At 45.4% G+C, this 18788-nt stretch overlaps 1 protein-coding gene across 2 annotated transcripts in view; it reads left to right on the forward strand.

The window, feature by feature from the left end:
• LOC142575857 (calpain-A-like) overlaps positions 1-18788 on the forward strand; it is a 48013-nt gene that overhangs the window by 21349 nt on the left and 7876 nt on the right. For both annotated transcript variants that reach the window (XM_075685560.1, XM_075685561.1), the window contains exons 5-14: positions 1569-1737; positions 2986-3051; positions 6554-6639; positions 8990-9067; positions 9864-10039; positions 10845-11008; positions 12504-12721; positions 15316-15358; positions 17123-17357; positions 18532-18590. In XM_075685560.1, the coding sequence (XP_075541675.1) occupies positions 1569-1737; positions 2986-3051; positions 6554-6639; positions 8990-9067; positions 9864-10039; positions 10845-11008; positions 12504-12721; positions 15316-15358; positions 17123-17357; positions 18532-18590 (1294 nt within the window). The remainder of the gene's footprint in view (positions 1-1568; positions 1738-2985; positions 3052-6553; positions 6640-8989; positions 9068-9863; positions 10040-10844; positions 11009-12503; positions 12722-15315; positions 15359-17122; positions 17358-18531; positions 18591-18788) is intronic.

Consider the following 18788-nt stretch of genomic DNA (forward strand, 5'->3'; position numbering starts at 1 on the left):
TGGCTGGGTTTCGGGCAGCGGCGCACCACGACCCCCACGATATGGTAGGAGCGTGTCAATCCGCTTATACGGTTTCGCTGTCTTTGGTGTATGAGTTTGCACGCCTGCATGCATTTTTGCAGCGAAGCAGTCAAGGAGACTATCACAGCCATTTTTCGTATGGCGGCGGCAAGCGGCGGCGTGATTGGTAGCAAATGTCAAAGTACAGCCGGTAACGCAACCGGCGCCGGAGCCTCAAACTTTTGCGTCGAAACGTAATTATCGCTGGTTATAAAATAAAAGTTGCCTTGCGTATACCTCACTTGAACGGACAAAAACTTCAGTGGAAAGTATTTTTTTATTAAGATGAAAATAAAAGAAAGACATGGTAGTCATCCTATAAATGGTGATGGCTGCTCTTTTTCTCATAGCAGAAATAACAATATATATTAAAAAATATTTAGTAGGAAAATGAAAAAAAAAAAACGACGTCACAGGGCCGGAAATATACAGCATGTAGTCCTATACATCTACCAACAAATAAGTATTAAAGGCAAAGGCAAATCGCACCACAATGAGTTTGTAAACAAAGTCACAAACAAAGTCCCACAAGCGGCCACGCTGTAGACAGCGATGAGCATGTAAACAGATGAGGAATTACACAGAGTTAAAATAATACACGCACAGAATATGACAGCCAAGGCTGAGCTTCAGCACAGAACGCAAGATAATGTAAAACGTAGCGCTAATAATTACAAATAATGAAAGCAAGTCGTAGTTGCATTGTGTGTCTATTAAGTGCGTTATCTAGTACATGTTAAGGATGCCTGTACTTTCGTAAAGATGTTCGAGTGCGTTCAATGCTTTTCGCTCTGTTATTTTCGATGGGCATGGGCCCAACAATTTTGCGGGTGAGAAATGCCGGTGAGGATCAGTGGAGTGAAGCTCTTGCTCTAGCTGCCGTCTTTGCGTCGCGTCTCTGGGGCATTCGAGGAGGAGAAGGCGAACATTTTCATCGTCGTTCCCACAGGAGCGAGAAAGGGCAGACGCCCGTTTTATTCGATATAGAAAATGTTTGGTGCATGCTGTCCCAAGGCGTAGTCGATGAATTCGTGTCTCGGTACGTTTCGAAAGTTCTACATCCAGCCGGTATTTGAGATGAGGGTCCACTTCGTAAACAATTGATTCCTCAGTATATTCATTGGCTAGTTGTAAGTAACCTTTTTTTTTTCTTCACTACCCCGTTTCATCGGCCCGGACGTTGGAGGTCAGCTAGATTATTTGTATGGCTGCGGCAATAAAAGCTGACGGCGTGGTCCAGGAACGCAACTTGCGCGGCAGCCCCGAAGCGTCAGTACACTGCCACGGCGTCGATGATGAATGGCCACTATCAACAGCTATAGCGAACAGAACCCTAGGACTTCCAGTGAAGTCTGCAAGGACTAGCTTATACGTATAGCTTAACTGTCTTTGATGCTTCACTTGCTCAGATTGACATAGATCTGGTAAGGTGTTTTCATTTCAGTAGTAGGATTGCTTAATAAGCGATATATGCTAACACCGCTTTTTCACACACACACACACGGTAGGCTCCACGGAGGTTACGCTGCCCTCGTCGGAGGCAGCGGCAACGAAGGCCTGGGCACTTTCACGGGAGGCCTCACGGAGCAGCTGATCCTGGAGCGTCCGCCCAAGAACTTGTTTCAGATCATTCAGAAGGCCCTGGAAAGGAAATCTCTCATCACATGTTCCATCATCGTAAGCCACTTTACCTCCATTTGAAACCTTGGAAAGTTTCAGGTCGACCTCTCTGTATTTCCTATCAATAAATTATATTCTATATTCTATATTGATATAAGGTGAAGCGCATGCAAGGACGATCTCTCGAGTGCGCATCGCTGTTCGTCGGCAACTGTTGCAGTTCGAGTATGGAATGACGAACAGTCTTACCCCCTAACAGCAATTTTGAGATTAATTTCGTGAAACTTAAGATCCATGCAGTTGTGCTTAGCATTATACTCACTAAGCACTTTAACACCATTATGAGTGTATAAAAGGCACTTGCTTGTCCCACGGCTAATACTCTCACCCTTAAAAGGGCATTAATGAGAAAGAAAAAATATTTCAGCTAGATTAGTAAATTAAATCAATAATACTTCTGTTGTGGCTCGTTGGTACATGGAATTCTTAAGGTGAAAAATTGAGCGCAACACCCACAAAAGGAATAAATCGGTTGTTAGTCAGCGCCAGTGCTTGCCTCGTCTCTTCTTTGTGGGTTGTCCTGGGTGTCGCGCTGAATTTTTCACCTTCAAAATTAGTAAATTACCCTTCTACAATACCAAATAAGCCACTTTTACCTCGAAAAGAGGTTTCGTAAGCCAGTGAAGACGCAAGAATGAAAGGGCATGAAAGGAAAAATCGTCATCCACCTAAATGTAGCACGAAGCCACATTTTTTCCCAACTGCGAAGCTTTCTTTCTGAAAAAAAAAAAAAAACCGTATGTTTCCCTTGCGGCTGCCTGTTAGATCGGGTGGATGACAATGATTCTCTTCATGACGTCTCCTCCACCTTGCGGGATTCCGCAGAACGGACTTGCCAAAAAACGAAATAACGGTGGTGACACTGCCTTGAAGTTACTGCACCAGTTTACCGTGACGCCATGAATTTTGACGGCGGAAGTGGGTGGGAGAGGAGGATTGGTGGAGAGGCTACAGTGTCGATGTGTGTAGCGTTTTAAGGCATTCTCCGCAGTCTGTGTGTTGTGCTGGCGTGCCCCTGGTGAAGTTACCAATCGGACAGAGTAGACCTGGCGCAAGTGAAGTGCTTGCGCTTGTCGAGTTAACCAACCCTGCCGTGGTTCGTAGTGTATGCTAGGCCGGGCAGTTTACGTCATGAACTTTTGAAATAAATTTTTATCAGATCGCGCGGGAAAGAGGTCCCACATTTTTTTTTCTTTTTACTTTCTTGTATCGGACTAGTTAAGAAACACTGCATTTCCTTTGCAGGAATCAGAGAAGGGCAAGAAAGGACTACATGCTTTTCATGAGTACAGCGTCACTGGGGCCACACAGGTAAGAAAAAACATTCGCAGTTTCGCCCGAAAGGCGAAGCACCGATTGTGATAGCAAATTAGTAGATAGTTGTACGAAGTAAGAATAGTAGCTTTATCGGCCGTATAAACTTGTAAACATTCGCTTGCTAACTAAATTAACAATGATAGAATATGTACGCGTGACTGAACGAGGACGTAAAAAGAGACAGACACAGAGACAGCGCTGTCTTTTTGTGTCTCCTTCTTTCTACGTCCTTGTTCAGTCACGCTTACACCATTCTATCATGGATTCAAACTAACTATCCCGCCAACGTGTTTTAACTAAAATAAGAAGCACGGTGTCACACGTTTAGACGTTTCTTATAACTGCGCGAAAAAACGAAGACACAAGAAAGAAACACACACCACACCACAAGCGCAGAGGTACGCGCGCACAGATAAACATGAACAAATCTCACTCAATGAACGCGGAAACTCGCTGTCAAAATGCTGGGGTGTGGAATCGCGACACCAGCGAACGAATTAACCTTCACACATCCCTCACTTCAACGCGAACGAAACATCGAAAGCACAGCGCATACGAAGCTACGAGCACTACGTGCACTCTGCAGCAGAACTTGTGGTTCTTCAAGGTGAACTCAGGTACGTGCTCCAGCAGGCACCAAATTGTCGGGCCATTTTCTGCGATTCCAAAGCAGCCCTACAAATTCTGCAGTTTACCCTAAGTCATGGGTCACACGAGCAGCTAGTGTACGAAATAAGGCACGCTCATAATCGCGCGCTCGGGAAAGGCCACGACATTGTAGTTCAATGGTTGCCAAGCCATTGCAGAATTGTCGGCAACGACAGTGCAGATGAAGCTACGCGTTCGGCTCACCAAAAGCATCAGCGGGTTCCTATACCACTTTCAAGAACCGATGCTGTGCGACAACTTCAATCACTTGCTCGCTACATCACACATACGATGGAATTCCCCGGGGTTCACCAACTCACGCTTGCATCCTCTCGACCCTAACTTGCAACTTCGCCTGCCATCTGGACTCTCCCGTCGCGAAACAACTTTACTGTGTCGCATGTGGTAGGGCGTCGCATTTACAATGTCCTGTTCATTCCTGATAGCAATGGCCAACAGTGCGGCGTGCAATTTGTGCGGGTGTGATGAGACTCTAGAGCACCTTCTGTGTCACTGCCCGTCCTTTGACACTCAACTTTACAAGCGAAACTCCACCTGCTAGACAACAGAGCGCTCTGAGAAGAAAGGATACTTGGACCGTAGACCATGCGTTCTTGCATGCAAACCACAAAAGCCCTTCTGCGTTTCTAGAAGGGCACTGCATTGTATGAACGCTTGTGACAGTGAATATTCCTCTGCGACTGACTGTGAATGACCGCATATTATTTTTCTTTTCTCTCCTTATTTGTTATTTCCATTTTTTCCTCCCCAAGTGTAGGGTAGCCAACCGGGCACGTCCTTGGTTAACCTCCCTACCTTTCCCTCTTCGTCTCCATCTCTCTCTCTCTCTCTCTCTGCAAACATCGCTGACCACTTTGAAGCTGAGGCCCACACGGGCGCGCACTTTGGCAACGTCGCACATCGCTTCCAGGACACACGAGCGCCGGCAACGCGCCCTTACGGCGTCCGCCAAAGGCGTCTACTACGGCGTCCGCCATTCGCGTGCCCAACGCCGTAGTAGACGCCACTGATGTCTCCATTATGTACTGAGCGGTGGGTGAGGAGGACATCGAGGCACCTTAGCACCCGCCGGAGAAGAACGCCCTCCTCTTTCGCCTGACCCCAGCCTCGCGCGCGACAGGACAAGGCACGCATCCGGCCCGCGTTCCTCGCTCGCGAACGCGAGATTCGACCGCGTTCGCCGACTCACCCTCGCGAGCTTTCACTCGCACGTAGACTATATAGGGAACCTCATGGCAACGCCGACGGCGACGGTAGGAATGCGCCTGCAGTTCCCATATAATTGTTATCGCAATTGTATAGCTTATAAGCAACCGTCACATCACACAGGAACTCGGTGCCACCATTAACACCCGAAGGACTTGCTTGCTCTTTCTACATCTTCGACCTTCGAATTATGTTACCATAACGACGGGCCATAAAAACAGATGCTCGCAAAGCTGAGCGCTGTATCAACCGAATCTGCATTAACAGTGGGAACAAGGTGCTACTTCAATGTCACTTTGCACTATTTTAGGACATTTTCACGAAAAATTTTCGTGATCTCTCTAGTTGTTCTTTCAAACGCCTTTTAAAAGAGTGTTTACATACGGTGTATGTTAATTATTCTAAATATGTAGTCAACTTGTCTCCTCTGTATCCTTGCTTTCTTCTTTAGTTTGTTAAAGTCTGCGTAGCATGATGGGGGCACTGGCCGTGGTTCCCAGTGTAATAAGAAAGAAGCCTGTTTGGAGGCAAGATAACAGCAGTAACGTCAAGATAGAACGCGCCTATTGTTTTCAGAGCATTCGCAGTAACAAGCCTCTGGGTGATAAACTTATCCAGCATGTAGCTTTACCTTAGCATTAGCAACTCTTGCTCTTCAGAGAGCCGTGAGCAACAATGCATTCACGGCTTCGAGGATTACAGGGACGCTAAAGAAACATATACAAGCAAACTGCATTGAACCTCAGAAATTGTGAATAGGCCGATCTCATCGTTAGTAGTGGATTGATGTAGGTCGCAGAAGGAAGCAAAAAAAAATAAACATGAGTGGCGGCGATACCTGGAATTCATCCACCAGTTCCCCGTGACGTCATTGCTTTTGTTAGCATCTGCTCGGCTCAATCTGTTTACCGGTAAAAGAAAAAAGATAATTAAAAAATAAACGGCTACATTGCGTTCAAGGGTGATCAAAATTCTTAACGTGGAAATATTCAGTAACTTTTACTAGAAGGAAAGTTGCCCAAATGCGTCTCCATACACTTACGGGCAGGAAGAACAAGCTTTTTGGGTGTATTTTGATGTGCGTTTGGCCGAGCCACGTTGGAGGAGACCGCCTCCACGTTTAACAGGTGTCTGCACGTATCAAGACACTCATTTGATTAGCATTCATTGGCGTGTGCGCAGTTCTTTCTTGCGTGTTTTTCTTTGTCATTTGGCAGGAAGAACAAGCGCTAACAGTCAGCGCCTGTGCAGTTTATATCTTCTTTGTATCCGTGTCATCCGCCGTGGTTGCTCAGTGGCTATGGTGTTAGGCTGCTGAGCACGAGGTAGCGGGATCGAATCCCGGCCACGGCGACCGCATTTCGATGGGGGCGAAATGCGAGAACACCCGTGTACTTAGATTTAGGTGCACGTTAAAGAACCCCAGGTGGTCGAAATTTCCGGAGTCCTCCACTACGGCGTGCCTCATAATCAGAAAGTGGTTTTGGCACGTAAAACCCCATAATTTAATTTTATTTATTTTTGTATTCGTGTCGCAATTTTTGGCGTTTTCTCCCGCACGAGGAATTAATTAATCAATCAGTCAACCCTCACTGAATCCGTTCGTCAACGTTTTTCTTAGGTGCCGGTGGAGGGACGGGAGGAGCGACTCATTCGAATCAGAAACCCGTGGGGAAGCGGAGAATGGAGAGGAGCTTGGTCTGACAAGTATGCATTCACTTTGCTAAACGCAACGTTTTTGTCACTTTTAATCTGAGAGGTATAACTAAACTAGAAGTGCGTTTAGGTATTACAATATTACTTTTAAATGATAAGGAGCAATATATACTGAACCCCCCACAAAATATTGTACGGTATCTTCGAAATTTTATTGCATAGTGTTCTGCTGCGTGCTGTTGTATCTTTTCGTGCTTTGTAAATAGGCAGTAGTTTTGTCGAGACGGACGGACGGACGGACTGACATCGTTGTTTAGCACTTATGCATGCTTTTGTTGCAGAAAATTACGCTGTTATACTTTCATGTTCCTACGTGCACGTTATCTTTCCTTTCGTATTATCACAAAAATTGTGCTTGCCTTGTACACGCTTCCGTATCACGCAAACGGATAGTCTTCGTCCAGCTGCAATGAGAGCCTTGGCATAGTTGTGTCCCTCTAGAGTGTTACTCGAAAAGTAGCGGTTAATTGCGGATATTAAAGCTGCGCGAGTTGCTTCTGGTTGAAACTATATATTGAAAGTCTTTAGCGTATATATCATCGAATGCCATGTGTATGTCCCTGAAATTCGAACGTGCACGTCTTGCTTCCGTGCGCCAAGACAGTGAATGCTAGTGACGACTTCTGAGCTTAAATACTATACCATTCAATTTGCCTCTGGATAACTGCACAGTTTACTCTCTGTTGGTTTTTTACTAATGGCGTGAGAATAGCAATTTTCGAAGCCGAATCGAATATCGAATACCTCTTGTATAGTTTTCGAGCAGTGTTATAGTACACCATTAATATAAGAGTGTCGCCACATCCAAGTGTCCTCGTATCCACAACGTTAAGAAGTTTTTGTCGTTAGATTGCAAGGTGTGAAGTGCTGTTAATTAAAAGCGCGAATGTAGCCGCCAATAAGCAGTTTTTTTTTTCACATATTGAGGAGGACCCATTGGTGGGCGCGCATGACGGTGGATTAGCCGGAAATGACCGGCTCTTCAAGTGACACAACGTGTTCCACCACGTAACTTCTCGTGTTTTATGCCTGCTATGACCACCTGGACTGAATTTGTCACACATGTTCTGCAATATTGCGCTTCATCACGCACCGTTGGTGATATTAAATATTCGAAAAACTAACAGAAAATAATTGGTGGTTACGAATAGTGACTATTCAATTCGAAGACCTAATCGAATAAGGAAATACTCGATTCGTTATTAGAATGTTTCGAGTAGCCGCACACCATAGTTCTTACTCGGCAAGGCTAGTAGTTTTATGTTCGTGTTTCTACACAGTAAGGAAGAAAATCAAATTAAGGCCAATTAAGGAAGCACTCTTTCGAATCTCTTCTCAGGCGACTCAGGTGCAGCTGACGAGTATTTTGTTTGAACGACCCGTTACATAGCAGAAACGAAAAATAATGATGATACAAGCGCTGTCTTCGCTGCCACAGTGTTCTCCTTATAGAATGACACACAAAGCTGTCGCCATTACACCATGAGCAGCTTATTGGTGTCCTCGTCGCACTGGAAGGCTGACCTGCTCAAGTGCCTCCATCGTAAAAAACGTATACACTTCCCGTTATCGCACATCCAGTGAATGAATGGTTTGATTGTCGCATACTGACGCTCTCGTTGTGAACAAGATAGACGCGCACACACAACTTAGCTGTCAGTTTATTCGTCTGCGATCCGTTCACGACCTTACTTACTATTTCACAAGTCAAGCTTTATGAGCTGCCCCTTGGGGCTGGCGTGTCCTGAAGTGGCGCAGAGCTACAAGCTCAAAATACTATCATCTCTTTCTCTTTTTATTCCCCATAACCCTTGCCCCCTTGCAGGGTAGCCAACCGGAACTACCTCTGGTTAATCTCCATGCCTTTCTATGCATCATTTCTCTCTCGCTCCTCAGAAAAGAATCTGCATTTGGGGCAATTGGTCAGTGTTTGACACTTGAACTTTCTAACAGCGAAAACACGAATGATAATGAGCACAGCTCTTCCACGTGCGAGTTTTGAAAACGTAGTGATATATACGGGATAATTCGAGACACGGGGCCGGTAAGTATTTGTTGACGCACTCTTGTTATCAACGCGTGATAAGCTCACGCTGAACAACTGCTGGCTAATCATGCCAGGCTAACCCGGCTGCTGAAACACCACTGGCGCTACCACTAATACTACTACATCCACAGCTCTTCTGTGTGTTGTATTTGTTCTTTAGCTTACGGATATTGTGTTTCTTCAAGCAATCTTCCAGAATATTTCACACAGGGACATTTTTCTTTCTCTACTTGCATGTTTGCCCTTAAAAGTGAGCGCATGCTGCTTACCATGACATAATATCTCGGCTTACAGATCAAAAAAGTGGGCCAAGGTCAGCGACGAAAAGCGACAGGAGCTGGGGCTTGTGGTCAAAGACGATGGAGAGTTCTGGTGAGTTCTCAGGTTCGGTAAAACTAGGGCCCGAAAAGTGACCAGGTTTCTTTCTCCCTCTTTTCTGGAAGGAAGGTGCAGAGTAGTGAGCGTAAATTTAGAAGGCAAGAGAGCGCTGGGTGATGCGCTAAGGGCATCGATGCACGCTGTTTTGCCCCGATATCCACGAGTCTCACGGTACACTGAGTACTATGAAAAACAGAAAAAGAAAGATAACAAAAACTGCCTTACCCGTTCTCCGCCCTGCTTTCCTTTCTTCTTCGGCTGACTGGAGGGTACGCCTTTACTTTGTGGCAAGTTGCGTGGCATCAATCTCTAGTGTAATAGCTATAGCCTTTTTGTCTCAGTAAGAACGGCTGGTACGAGTGTTCAGCCTCACAGATGCTGTAAAAACAGAAAATTTAAATTTTATCAACGTGAGTCTAATTTGTTCTAGTCTCATCTCATACATGAGTCAATATCAGGTAAGAAACCACGATGTTTCGCGAACCAACAGTGCAGTGCAGGTTATGAAAGACGCTGTAATTGAAGGCTCCGGATTATTGCTGACCCCGTGAAGGAAGTGGCTTCTTTAACGTGCGTCTGAAATGAAACTCAGGGAGCGTTCCTGAATTTAGTCTCGACCGGAATGCGGTGGTCGCGTTCCTGTAATCCAACTCACGACTCTCATGCTCAGCACTAGAAAATCACAGACATTGAGCCACCGATGAGTGAAATACGTAACACAGATCTCACGAATCATAAAAGAAGACACCAACCTGTTCACCATTACGTAATCATCGTGACCTACGCGCAGGATTTCGGAAGAGGACTTCGTCAAGTATTTCCAGATGCTTGACTTTTGCCACCTGGATCCCGGTTCCACGACGGGTGAACTGAAAGGCTCCGCTTCGGAGAAGCAGTGGGAGGTTGCGAAGTTCGAAGGCTCCTGGGTGCCCGGGTCGAGTGCCGGTGGCGCCGACGACAACTCGGGTGCGCTGAGAAAACCTTGAACGACTCTTTAACTGGCCAAGAAATATCGAGAAATTTTTTTTTCTTTTTAGCGAACTGCAATGTGCGTGCGTTCACTTGAAAGGCGGCCGGTAACCCATCAGGCCAGTGACCTGGCGGCACTATTAACCGAACAACCGCCGCGGACACTCGTCCTTTTGCCACAGCAGAGCAAGGAGACTTTAAATATACTTAGAAGTGCACTGATCTGGGCTAGTTGGTTACAATTCATGGTCAATGTTATTCGTCCACCGCTTGGAACGAGGACTGGGGAACGACAGACACGAGCGCTTGTGTCTGCCTTTCCCCATTCCTCGTTCCAAATCACGTAATAAAGCCTAGTTTCAAAAAGTGAACACGCGGAACAGTCTCCGTGCGAAGTTATGGCGCATGACCGAGAACGTGCGGTTCCTCAACATAATCTCCAATATTAGGCCGCGCCCGCGGCTAACCGCGCCGTGCTGAAAGATCTCGGAGGCGACGGGCCTCACACTTACGTCATATCCGCTACGCAAGTTGCGCACGAGTCGTCTACTTAAGTGCTGCTTTAAGGCTACTAATAAGAAAATTATACAACGTCCTGCTCAGGGCAGCTTTGTCAAGATACCTTTAATATATAGTATAGACTACTCCGATCCGGCCAAAGTGAAATTTCGTTGCACTTAGCCTTTTAATCATTTGACACATTTTTTTTATCTTTGCGGGGAAGCCGCGGCGACAAGGCAGTTGTCGACATTTCCGTCCACATCCAAATACTAAATTCAGTCAATCTTCTTGCGACCCGCAGAGAAGTTCGCCACCAATCCGCAGTACATGGTCACCCTTCACGAGCCGGACGACGAGGACGAAGACGGAGAGTGCACCGTCATCGTGGCGCTGATGCAGAAGAATCGTCGCGTCTTCCAGGTCCACGACGAAATGTGGCTCAACATCGGCTTCGCTGTCTACGAGGTAGTTTTCCACACGCGCTTCTGCGCACGCACCGGTCGGCGCTCCTGTTGACACAAATCGCTTGTCGAAATTCCGCACGACCGCGATACGGGAGCTTTGTTACACTGTAGCGAGTGCGGTTAGCCACATCAGCGGTGCTGTTGCTCAGCGACTCGCGCAAATAGGGTCACGGAAGTGGGTTGCAAGTTAGTTCGCCAACGCACAGCCTGCTCTGCATTTGCAAGACTACAGCGTCCTTTATCATATATATATATATATATATATAGACAGATAGAGAGGGAGAGAGAGAGAGAGAGAGAGAGAGAGAAGAAACTAACGCACTTAAATCAGATGAGCCGCCCAAAAATTTCTCCTCATTATTTTAAACGAGAACAAAGGGGGTTAACCGAGGGGCCCGATTTTTCTGAGTCCTATCATAAGAAGCCAACAAACGCTGACACCAAGGGCAACATAGGGGAAATTACTTGTGCTTAATAAATGAAATAAAGAAACGATAAGTTAATAGAAATTAAAGTAGATGAAAAACAACTTGCCGCAGGTGGGGAACGATCCCTTAACCTTCGCATTCTTCATCAGTCCTTATTATTTCGTGTTCTTAATGGATAATGCAGTCGCTCTGAGTGCATGGAATTCACGTTGAGTAATTATTGCGAGTATTGCATGGTGCACGTACCATACGAGTGCTTGGAGTGCGTTGCATACTTTAAGTACCCCCGTGAGCACAATTATACCGACCACAGAATCACCGAAAAATAAATACTGAATTGCTTGGTAATTAACATGCGTAAACTGATATAGACAAGTGAACTGGACATTTCGAAATGCAAAGTTTGAGCTGGAGGCCTCAATTTCAAGTTGCATTCACATGCAGAGGAGAAAACCAGCTTTATCACCCCAGCCCTGGTCCATATATATAGATATATATATATACATATATATATATATATATATATATATATATATATATATATATATATATATATATATATATACACTTGTGCTCACCACGGCCGTATTTGCCTTCTTTCTAAGGTCAACAGCCTCATCGCATGCCTATATGGTGCGCACAACGTTCAAGACACGCGAGGATACGGTCCACTAATTCATATTTCTGCTTTAACGGCTTGCCTTTGTGCCACATTTGAGCCATATACTAGGACTTTTTAGTGGCGTTAGGTCACGGGCTGACTAACATGAAGACTATAACCGATGGCTTATGGACGACATCATTCATTCGTCATCTCGGCAGCGCCTGCGTGAAACGGGACTATGGGCTTTCTTTTCTTATTGTCGTTCCCTCGTTATGACAGTTGCTAATTCAAACGAAAAAAAAATAAGGTTGTAGGAATGAAATGCTGGAACTTTCATTTGCCTCAGCGAAATGTATAACGAAATAGGTTTGAATAACCATGCAGTCGGTGGTCGTTTTCTTAGCGTCGCTGGAATGGAGTTTATAAATGTCTCAGTTCCTCGGCCTCGTCGCGTCACACCTCAGGTCGAAGACCCGGACAACTGCCCGGCACCCTTGACTCACGAGTACCTGGCAGATTACCGACAAGTTGGACAGAGCCAACGGTTGAGCGCATCCCGCGAAAACACGTGCCGGTTCCGGCTGCTGCCGGGCACCTTCTGCGTTATCCCGTGCACCGAGGAAGCCGACCAGGCGGGAGACTTCCTCCTCAGGATCTACACCGAAAAGAAGTGCCGGTGCAGGTCAGCAGCTTTTTATTGTTTATCTATTTACGAAATATCTATTCTGTCAAATGTGAGACAATGTTGAAGTAGACGCGCTGAACAGAAACACCTGTACAGACGAGAGATAGAAGAGAGAAGGGTGGATTTTTAATGAATCCTGGAAAGGTTAACCTGGCGGCGTCTCTATAGCACGCTACTCCTGATGGGTATGACGAAAAATATAATATGCGCGGTGCGCATCACGGGTAGACAGCCTACACATAACACACCAACACACTCAAGAAAGTAAGGTTTGCCATTGAGGCCAGTGTCTCTGAAGAAGTTTAAAAGTGGTTTCTTTGCGCGAGATAATGCACAGGCATTGTTAGTCCACGAGCCAAGTCCGTGTCGAAGCTAAAGGAGTGACTTGTCTTTTATTAATATCCAGTGCTGATGTTAGACCTGTTTCTTCTAATATATGCAGCCTGCAAGCTCAGATTAAGCAGGCTGTGTCCTCCCCTACGTTGTACGGAGGAAAGAATGGCGATCTTATCCCTTTTATTTTAGTATTTAGTATTTTATAACGGAAAATGTTATCATCTAATACGGCAAAGGCACCTCTTTCACGGGATGTGCTGGACGCACCTGATGTAGGCAAATGCCAATGGTATTTGGTATGCATATCAATTTTTCATCTTTTCTTAAGGAAAACAGAAAACGAGAAATGATATAAGTGAGTGAGTGAGAAATAAGAAAGAATGAAGGGATGTTACCCAGCCATGAGTCCGGTTGGCTGCCTTACGGTAGAGGAAGAGAAAATGGCAATAGAAAGAAGCGAGAGAGAAATGATATAAGAAAGTCCGAGGACTCCTAAGCACTTATGAGTCGTGAATGCGAAAGCATTGATGTCCAATTGAATGCCGCTGAGGGGTCCTTCGAGTTTTGTGCTGCGATTAATGTGCCATAGCGGTATGTGCTGCCCGAGGCAGCAAGCAGCAGTAGTCTGCGGGGCCAACGCCGTATGCCGCCGACGTCCTGCGCGACGAGAGACCGAGGAAGCAGCAGCGGCCACCAAGGCCGGCCGGCCGGCACTCGCGCGCAGCAGCTAAGCCTAGTGGGAGTGACAGATATATATATATATATATATATATATATATATATATATATATATATATATATATATATATATATATATATATATATATATATATATATATATATATATATATATATATATATGCGGATAGCGAGCCGCCTTCCGAGAGCGATACGGTGGCACCCGCACGCGCGTGTCACGCGACTGCCTCGCCGGCGACAACCCGTGTCGCCCCGCGTCGTCGCGTCACCTATCTGCTCCCGTCGTGTCGCGCTGGTGACGTGGCGTCGTGGCGATGCACCCTCCCCTCACGTAACACCTGGCGCGCTAGAGAAACAGCACGTGTGCCGTCTCGCCCGCTCTGCTCCGTCGAGGCGCACTCGCGACGTGGCGTCGCAGCCAATGGGGAATTTGAGTGCCCTTTCGCTGCTACAGACGCCGGCTTTTTCCCTAAATGGGCCATTTGATGATTTCGCGTCAGAACGCCCCGCAAAAGATGCTACAGAGTGTCAGTTTCACAGTTACGAGCACAGAAAAGATTTGAGTTGAAACAGGCACACAGGCGCGAGCAGAAACATTTACGCAATTTTGCCCAACATAGTCACCCGAAATACGTTCATCTGAGCATCTCCAACGACAAGATGCAGCTATGCAGCACGGTGCATAAGGTGTACTTCTACTTCTACTTTTCTACTTACCATTCTAGTTCTTCCTTTGTCCGTGCTTTACACGCCGGCTTTTCCGTTCCATGAATCCCTCAAGAAACTATTGCCTAAAAAAAGAAACACAAGAAAAGAAACTTAATTAAGAGAAACGGTAATTGAAGCGATGTGTTGAAGTCTCAGCAACAACAACAAAGAATAATGAAGCCGATTAATAACACAAAAAGCAGCCTATTTGAATTATATAGATGGGCAAATCAGTTCTGGGGAAGCTGAAAATCAGGAAGAAGAACCCTTCTTCAACTGCGAAACTTTCTTTCTGAGAAACCCGTATATGTTTCTTTTGTAGCTTCGGGCGACAAGTCGGGTGGTTGACAACTTTTCCTTATGCTTTTTTTTTTCGTTTCCCTATCGTTATTCTGGGTGATACATTTACGGCTTTCTCATTCCGCGCGCCCATTACGGCGGCAAGGAAGGTGGGATAAGCATGCAATAGTTTTTCACAGATGCAAGAAAGTGTTCTCTTATGCAAAAGCTACAATTTAAAGTACACCATTTGTCAAAAGTGCGCGACCTACTCGGGGTCTTCACCACATATGTAGTTCGGATGTGCGGTGTGGTTAACGTGGCGCTCCTGACACTCCAAAGCTCCGGATGGTGACTACGGGTGTCTTTTCAGTCTCAAGGATGTTCGAGCTTGTGGCATAGAGCAGAAACTTCCTTAAACAGCCTGTAGTCACATACTGACGTACGGTCGCACGCAATGTAGCCCGCATATTTTTGAGAGAGAGTGTACATCGTGTTTTACTAACACTTCCTTGTTGCGATAAACAGTGCACAGTGTTAAACCGTGTGAACGATACGTTCTCTTTCAGAGAGCACGATGGAGCGCCTGCCATCATCACAAAGCCTGGCGAGGTCAGTATGTATGTCGCATTGATCGTCCGCATTAACGCGAGCGCAGTAAACTGCATGGTAGTGTAGTCATAGGAAGTTGCAACATTGGCTGGAGTGCGTACAAAGTTTGGCAAACGTGAAATATTGTCCCCTCAGACTCGAGGATAACAGTGAGCTCCGAGTGATTTTCATAATGAAGCAAGATGGCTAGCTGGGCGAGTTGGTTAGCGTTCATTTTGAACGTTGAACACAGCGAAAACGAAAGGGGACAAAAGACGAGAAAAAACGCCGCACCGCATCATCGCAGTTTCAGCCTTTTGATCCTGCTCGTTTGCGTTATGCTGCCCAATCAAAATGTTTTTTATGTCTAATATTTACAAATAAATTAAGAATGCACTTGCACTATAATGCAACTAGATTTCCGTTACGATAACAGCACAGAAGGCACAAAGAAAAACAGAACTTGAAGAGAAAACAATGCCGAACAAAAAAGAAATGAACGAATAAAAAGAAAGAACGTTGAAAAAATTCTCAGGTATTTAAGTCGTCTAGTCAATGCAAAACTAAATGGCCCCTTAAGTCCTTCAACGAATGCAAATGTAAATGACAGTCTTTTATATGTTAATTGGTTCAGCAGCATTCATGTGACGATTCGGTGTTACGACTCTTTCTTTCCCATGATCCCACTTCTTCCTTTTCTTTCTTCAGTTAACGGCATTGTCTAAGAACCTACAAGAACGAGGTCAAGGGGAACTTGTGGGTGCCTTAATTTTACAGTCGCTTCAAGCAGGTGCAGCGAAGAGTTAATAAGGTGACGAGCTTTATGCTGAGCCTCGCGCAAACAGAGCGATCTGGTGTCTCTTTTTGCTCGGTATAGGTGCGCACATTCACATTCAGCTAACCTGCGAATAAGACTTTATGCGTAGTCACAGATACAAGAGGAAGCTGAAGCATCATTACAAGGCGTGCTTCCTGCGATCCTAGCTGCGTCTAACTCATACCACGTTAAAACGCCCACATCTGGACGCAAGCGAAATAGAATGCGTAGAAAGTTAGCACCGCGTTTTCCGAGGCAGCCTGGAGCTTTTTTTTTTTTGCAATGATATTGGTTGTACGTCTTGGGCCCTAAAAAAATAAAAATCAGGAACTGGGGGAGCGCAAGTGACAGAAAGAAATTTAGCGACGCTAGAATGGAAAGATTAAACAGAATTGTTGTCCTACTGCAAGCTGGGAAACTCGGAGGATTCATTGGCAAAATAAAATAGAAGAAGAAAGAAACGAATACAGCAAAACAGCGCTGCATCGTCCTTCCTCGCTTAGCGAATTCGTGTTTTTATTCCGCTTTTCTCTTTTCTTTTTTTGTTAAACGTCCGATTGTGGTCCTCGCACTAAGGTTTTGAAAAGGGTAGAAGGGTGAACAGAAGAAAAAGTAAATTGTGAGGTGGTGAAGGCGCTCGATAATGTTCACCGCGCGTCAAGCAGCCCCAATGTTAAAGAAAAAAAAACAAGAAAACCGCACTGTTTTATAGAGCACTGGAGTTGAAATTTGGGCTAGTTGGTTATTCACGATCGTCAAATAGCGCATAAAGGACATGGACCGAACGTACAACGTACGCGCTGTTACTTGACGTTCATAAAGTAACTTGAGCCGACGCCGGCGAAAGCAAAGTACACCCTACCTTAAGACTATACCCGGGTGACCGTAGTCAGCTGAGGGTTTTATGTCAACAGGAATCATCTCTCCGTAGACGTTATCAGCTAGAATGCGTTGCTTGTTCACCGCAGGACAAAAAGAGTGATGGCGGCAAAGTCCAACCGGACAAAACTACCGGAGACGATGGAAACGAGGTCAACGGTGACGAAAAGGAGGGCGACGGGAAAGACGGCGAGGACGGTGGCGACGATAGCGAAGAGGAGATCGACCAAAGCCTGAAGGACGCCTTCAACGAAGTGGCCTCCGAGGACGGCACCGTCTGCTGCAGCGCACTCAAAACTTTGCTCAAGAACGTGTCCGAGCAGGGTACGTTGAGAATTGCCGCCCCTTCACTCGCGTAGCTTAGGCATGCGCTAACGGAAGACATTAATTGAAGGCCGTTACAGTTCTGTGCTGAAACTTGGCAGCCCATTTGTGAAGGACAGTGACAGGAACTTGATATTTTCCTTTTAGAGACTGAAAACAACCTTGCCCGTCATTTTCTACTATATAAAATCGCCTTCGCTGTTTGCATGCCCGGCCCGTCGAATTTATCGGGCAAGAATGATAAGAGCGAGCAACGGTAGTTCTCCAAAAACAGAAGCCCGCCTATTTACAAAACTTTTTCCATCCAAGTTATCATTAGTTCACAAATTAATTTTGGCGAAAGTTAAACGAAATATACATGACGCGTTTCTTTTAATGCAAAGAGAGAGCTCTTGTACATTGAACCAATTTGAAGTAATGCTTTCTTTTATTTCGCGGCAAAACAAAGTGATAGGACACACCATCGAAAGTTTCTTAGGGCGACAGGCTCACTGTTGCCATGGCGCGTACGATGGCGCCATCTAGCTATACTTCCTCTACTTGGTTGCCTTACTATGCGATCAATATGCTTGCCGCCAACAGTTCCAATGTCAACTGACCAATCAAGCGGTCGAAGAATCAATGAATGAATCTATATTTTGTAATATCACTGAAGGGAAAGCCTCAAAGCCTCCTTTGTAAACGAGAACGGAAGGTATTTGCAGCATTCACAAAAACGGCTTGTGGCCCTCATAAGACAAAACGAATGTGTAGGATAAAAATAATTGTTTTGGAACTTGACCATTTTTTATTCATCCAACAGAAATTGGGTCATCCACTGTAATATTCATTGTGAGAGAAAAGACCTGCACAGAGACAACAAACTCTTCTTTTGCGGTAGATTTCCGATCACTTTTACTGGATAGCATAAGGTCAGTAAGAAACGACATTTCAGTAAGAATTCTTTAGCTTGACCTCATTTAAGCGGAATAAGCACGACATAGCGATGAAGCAAATACGCAGAAACGCGCTCGAAGCTGTTGCCTGATATTATAACCTAAAGTTGATCGAATAAACAATAGGCCAGCAACCTTTCATTCTATGCAAGATACTGCCTTACTTTCTTTTTCAACCAACTCCTTATATTTAGGTATGCTTTGAGTAACGTTCTTTTTTTTTTCCTTTCGTATTTCAGATGGTGGCCCTCTTGATTTCTCATTGGACATATGCCGAAGCATGGTGGCCCTCATTGATGTATCCTTTCACTGTAAAAAAAAAGAGATAAAGGAAAAGAACCTGCGGTTTGCAAGCTCCTTTAGCGTTCAGATATATATATCAGCCACTGTAGGCACTTATTCATTTATTGAATTTACCAAGTGTATCCGCAAGCCATGGGAATCCTTGTTTACCCATGTCGTGTGTAACTTTTATGAAACGGACGATTAATGATCA

The sequence above is a fragment of the Dermacentor variabilis genome, chromosome 3 (assembly GCF_050947875.1).
Source record: "Dermacentor variabilis isolate Ectoservices chromosome 3, ASM5094787v1, whole genome shotgun sequence".
In the NCBI taxonomy this organism is placed as follows: Eukaryota; Metazoa; Arthropoda; class Arachnida; order Ixodida; family Ixodidae; genus Dermacentor; species Dermacentor variabilis.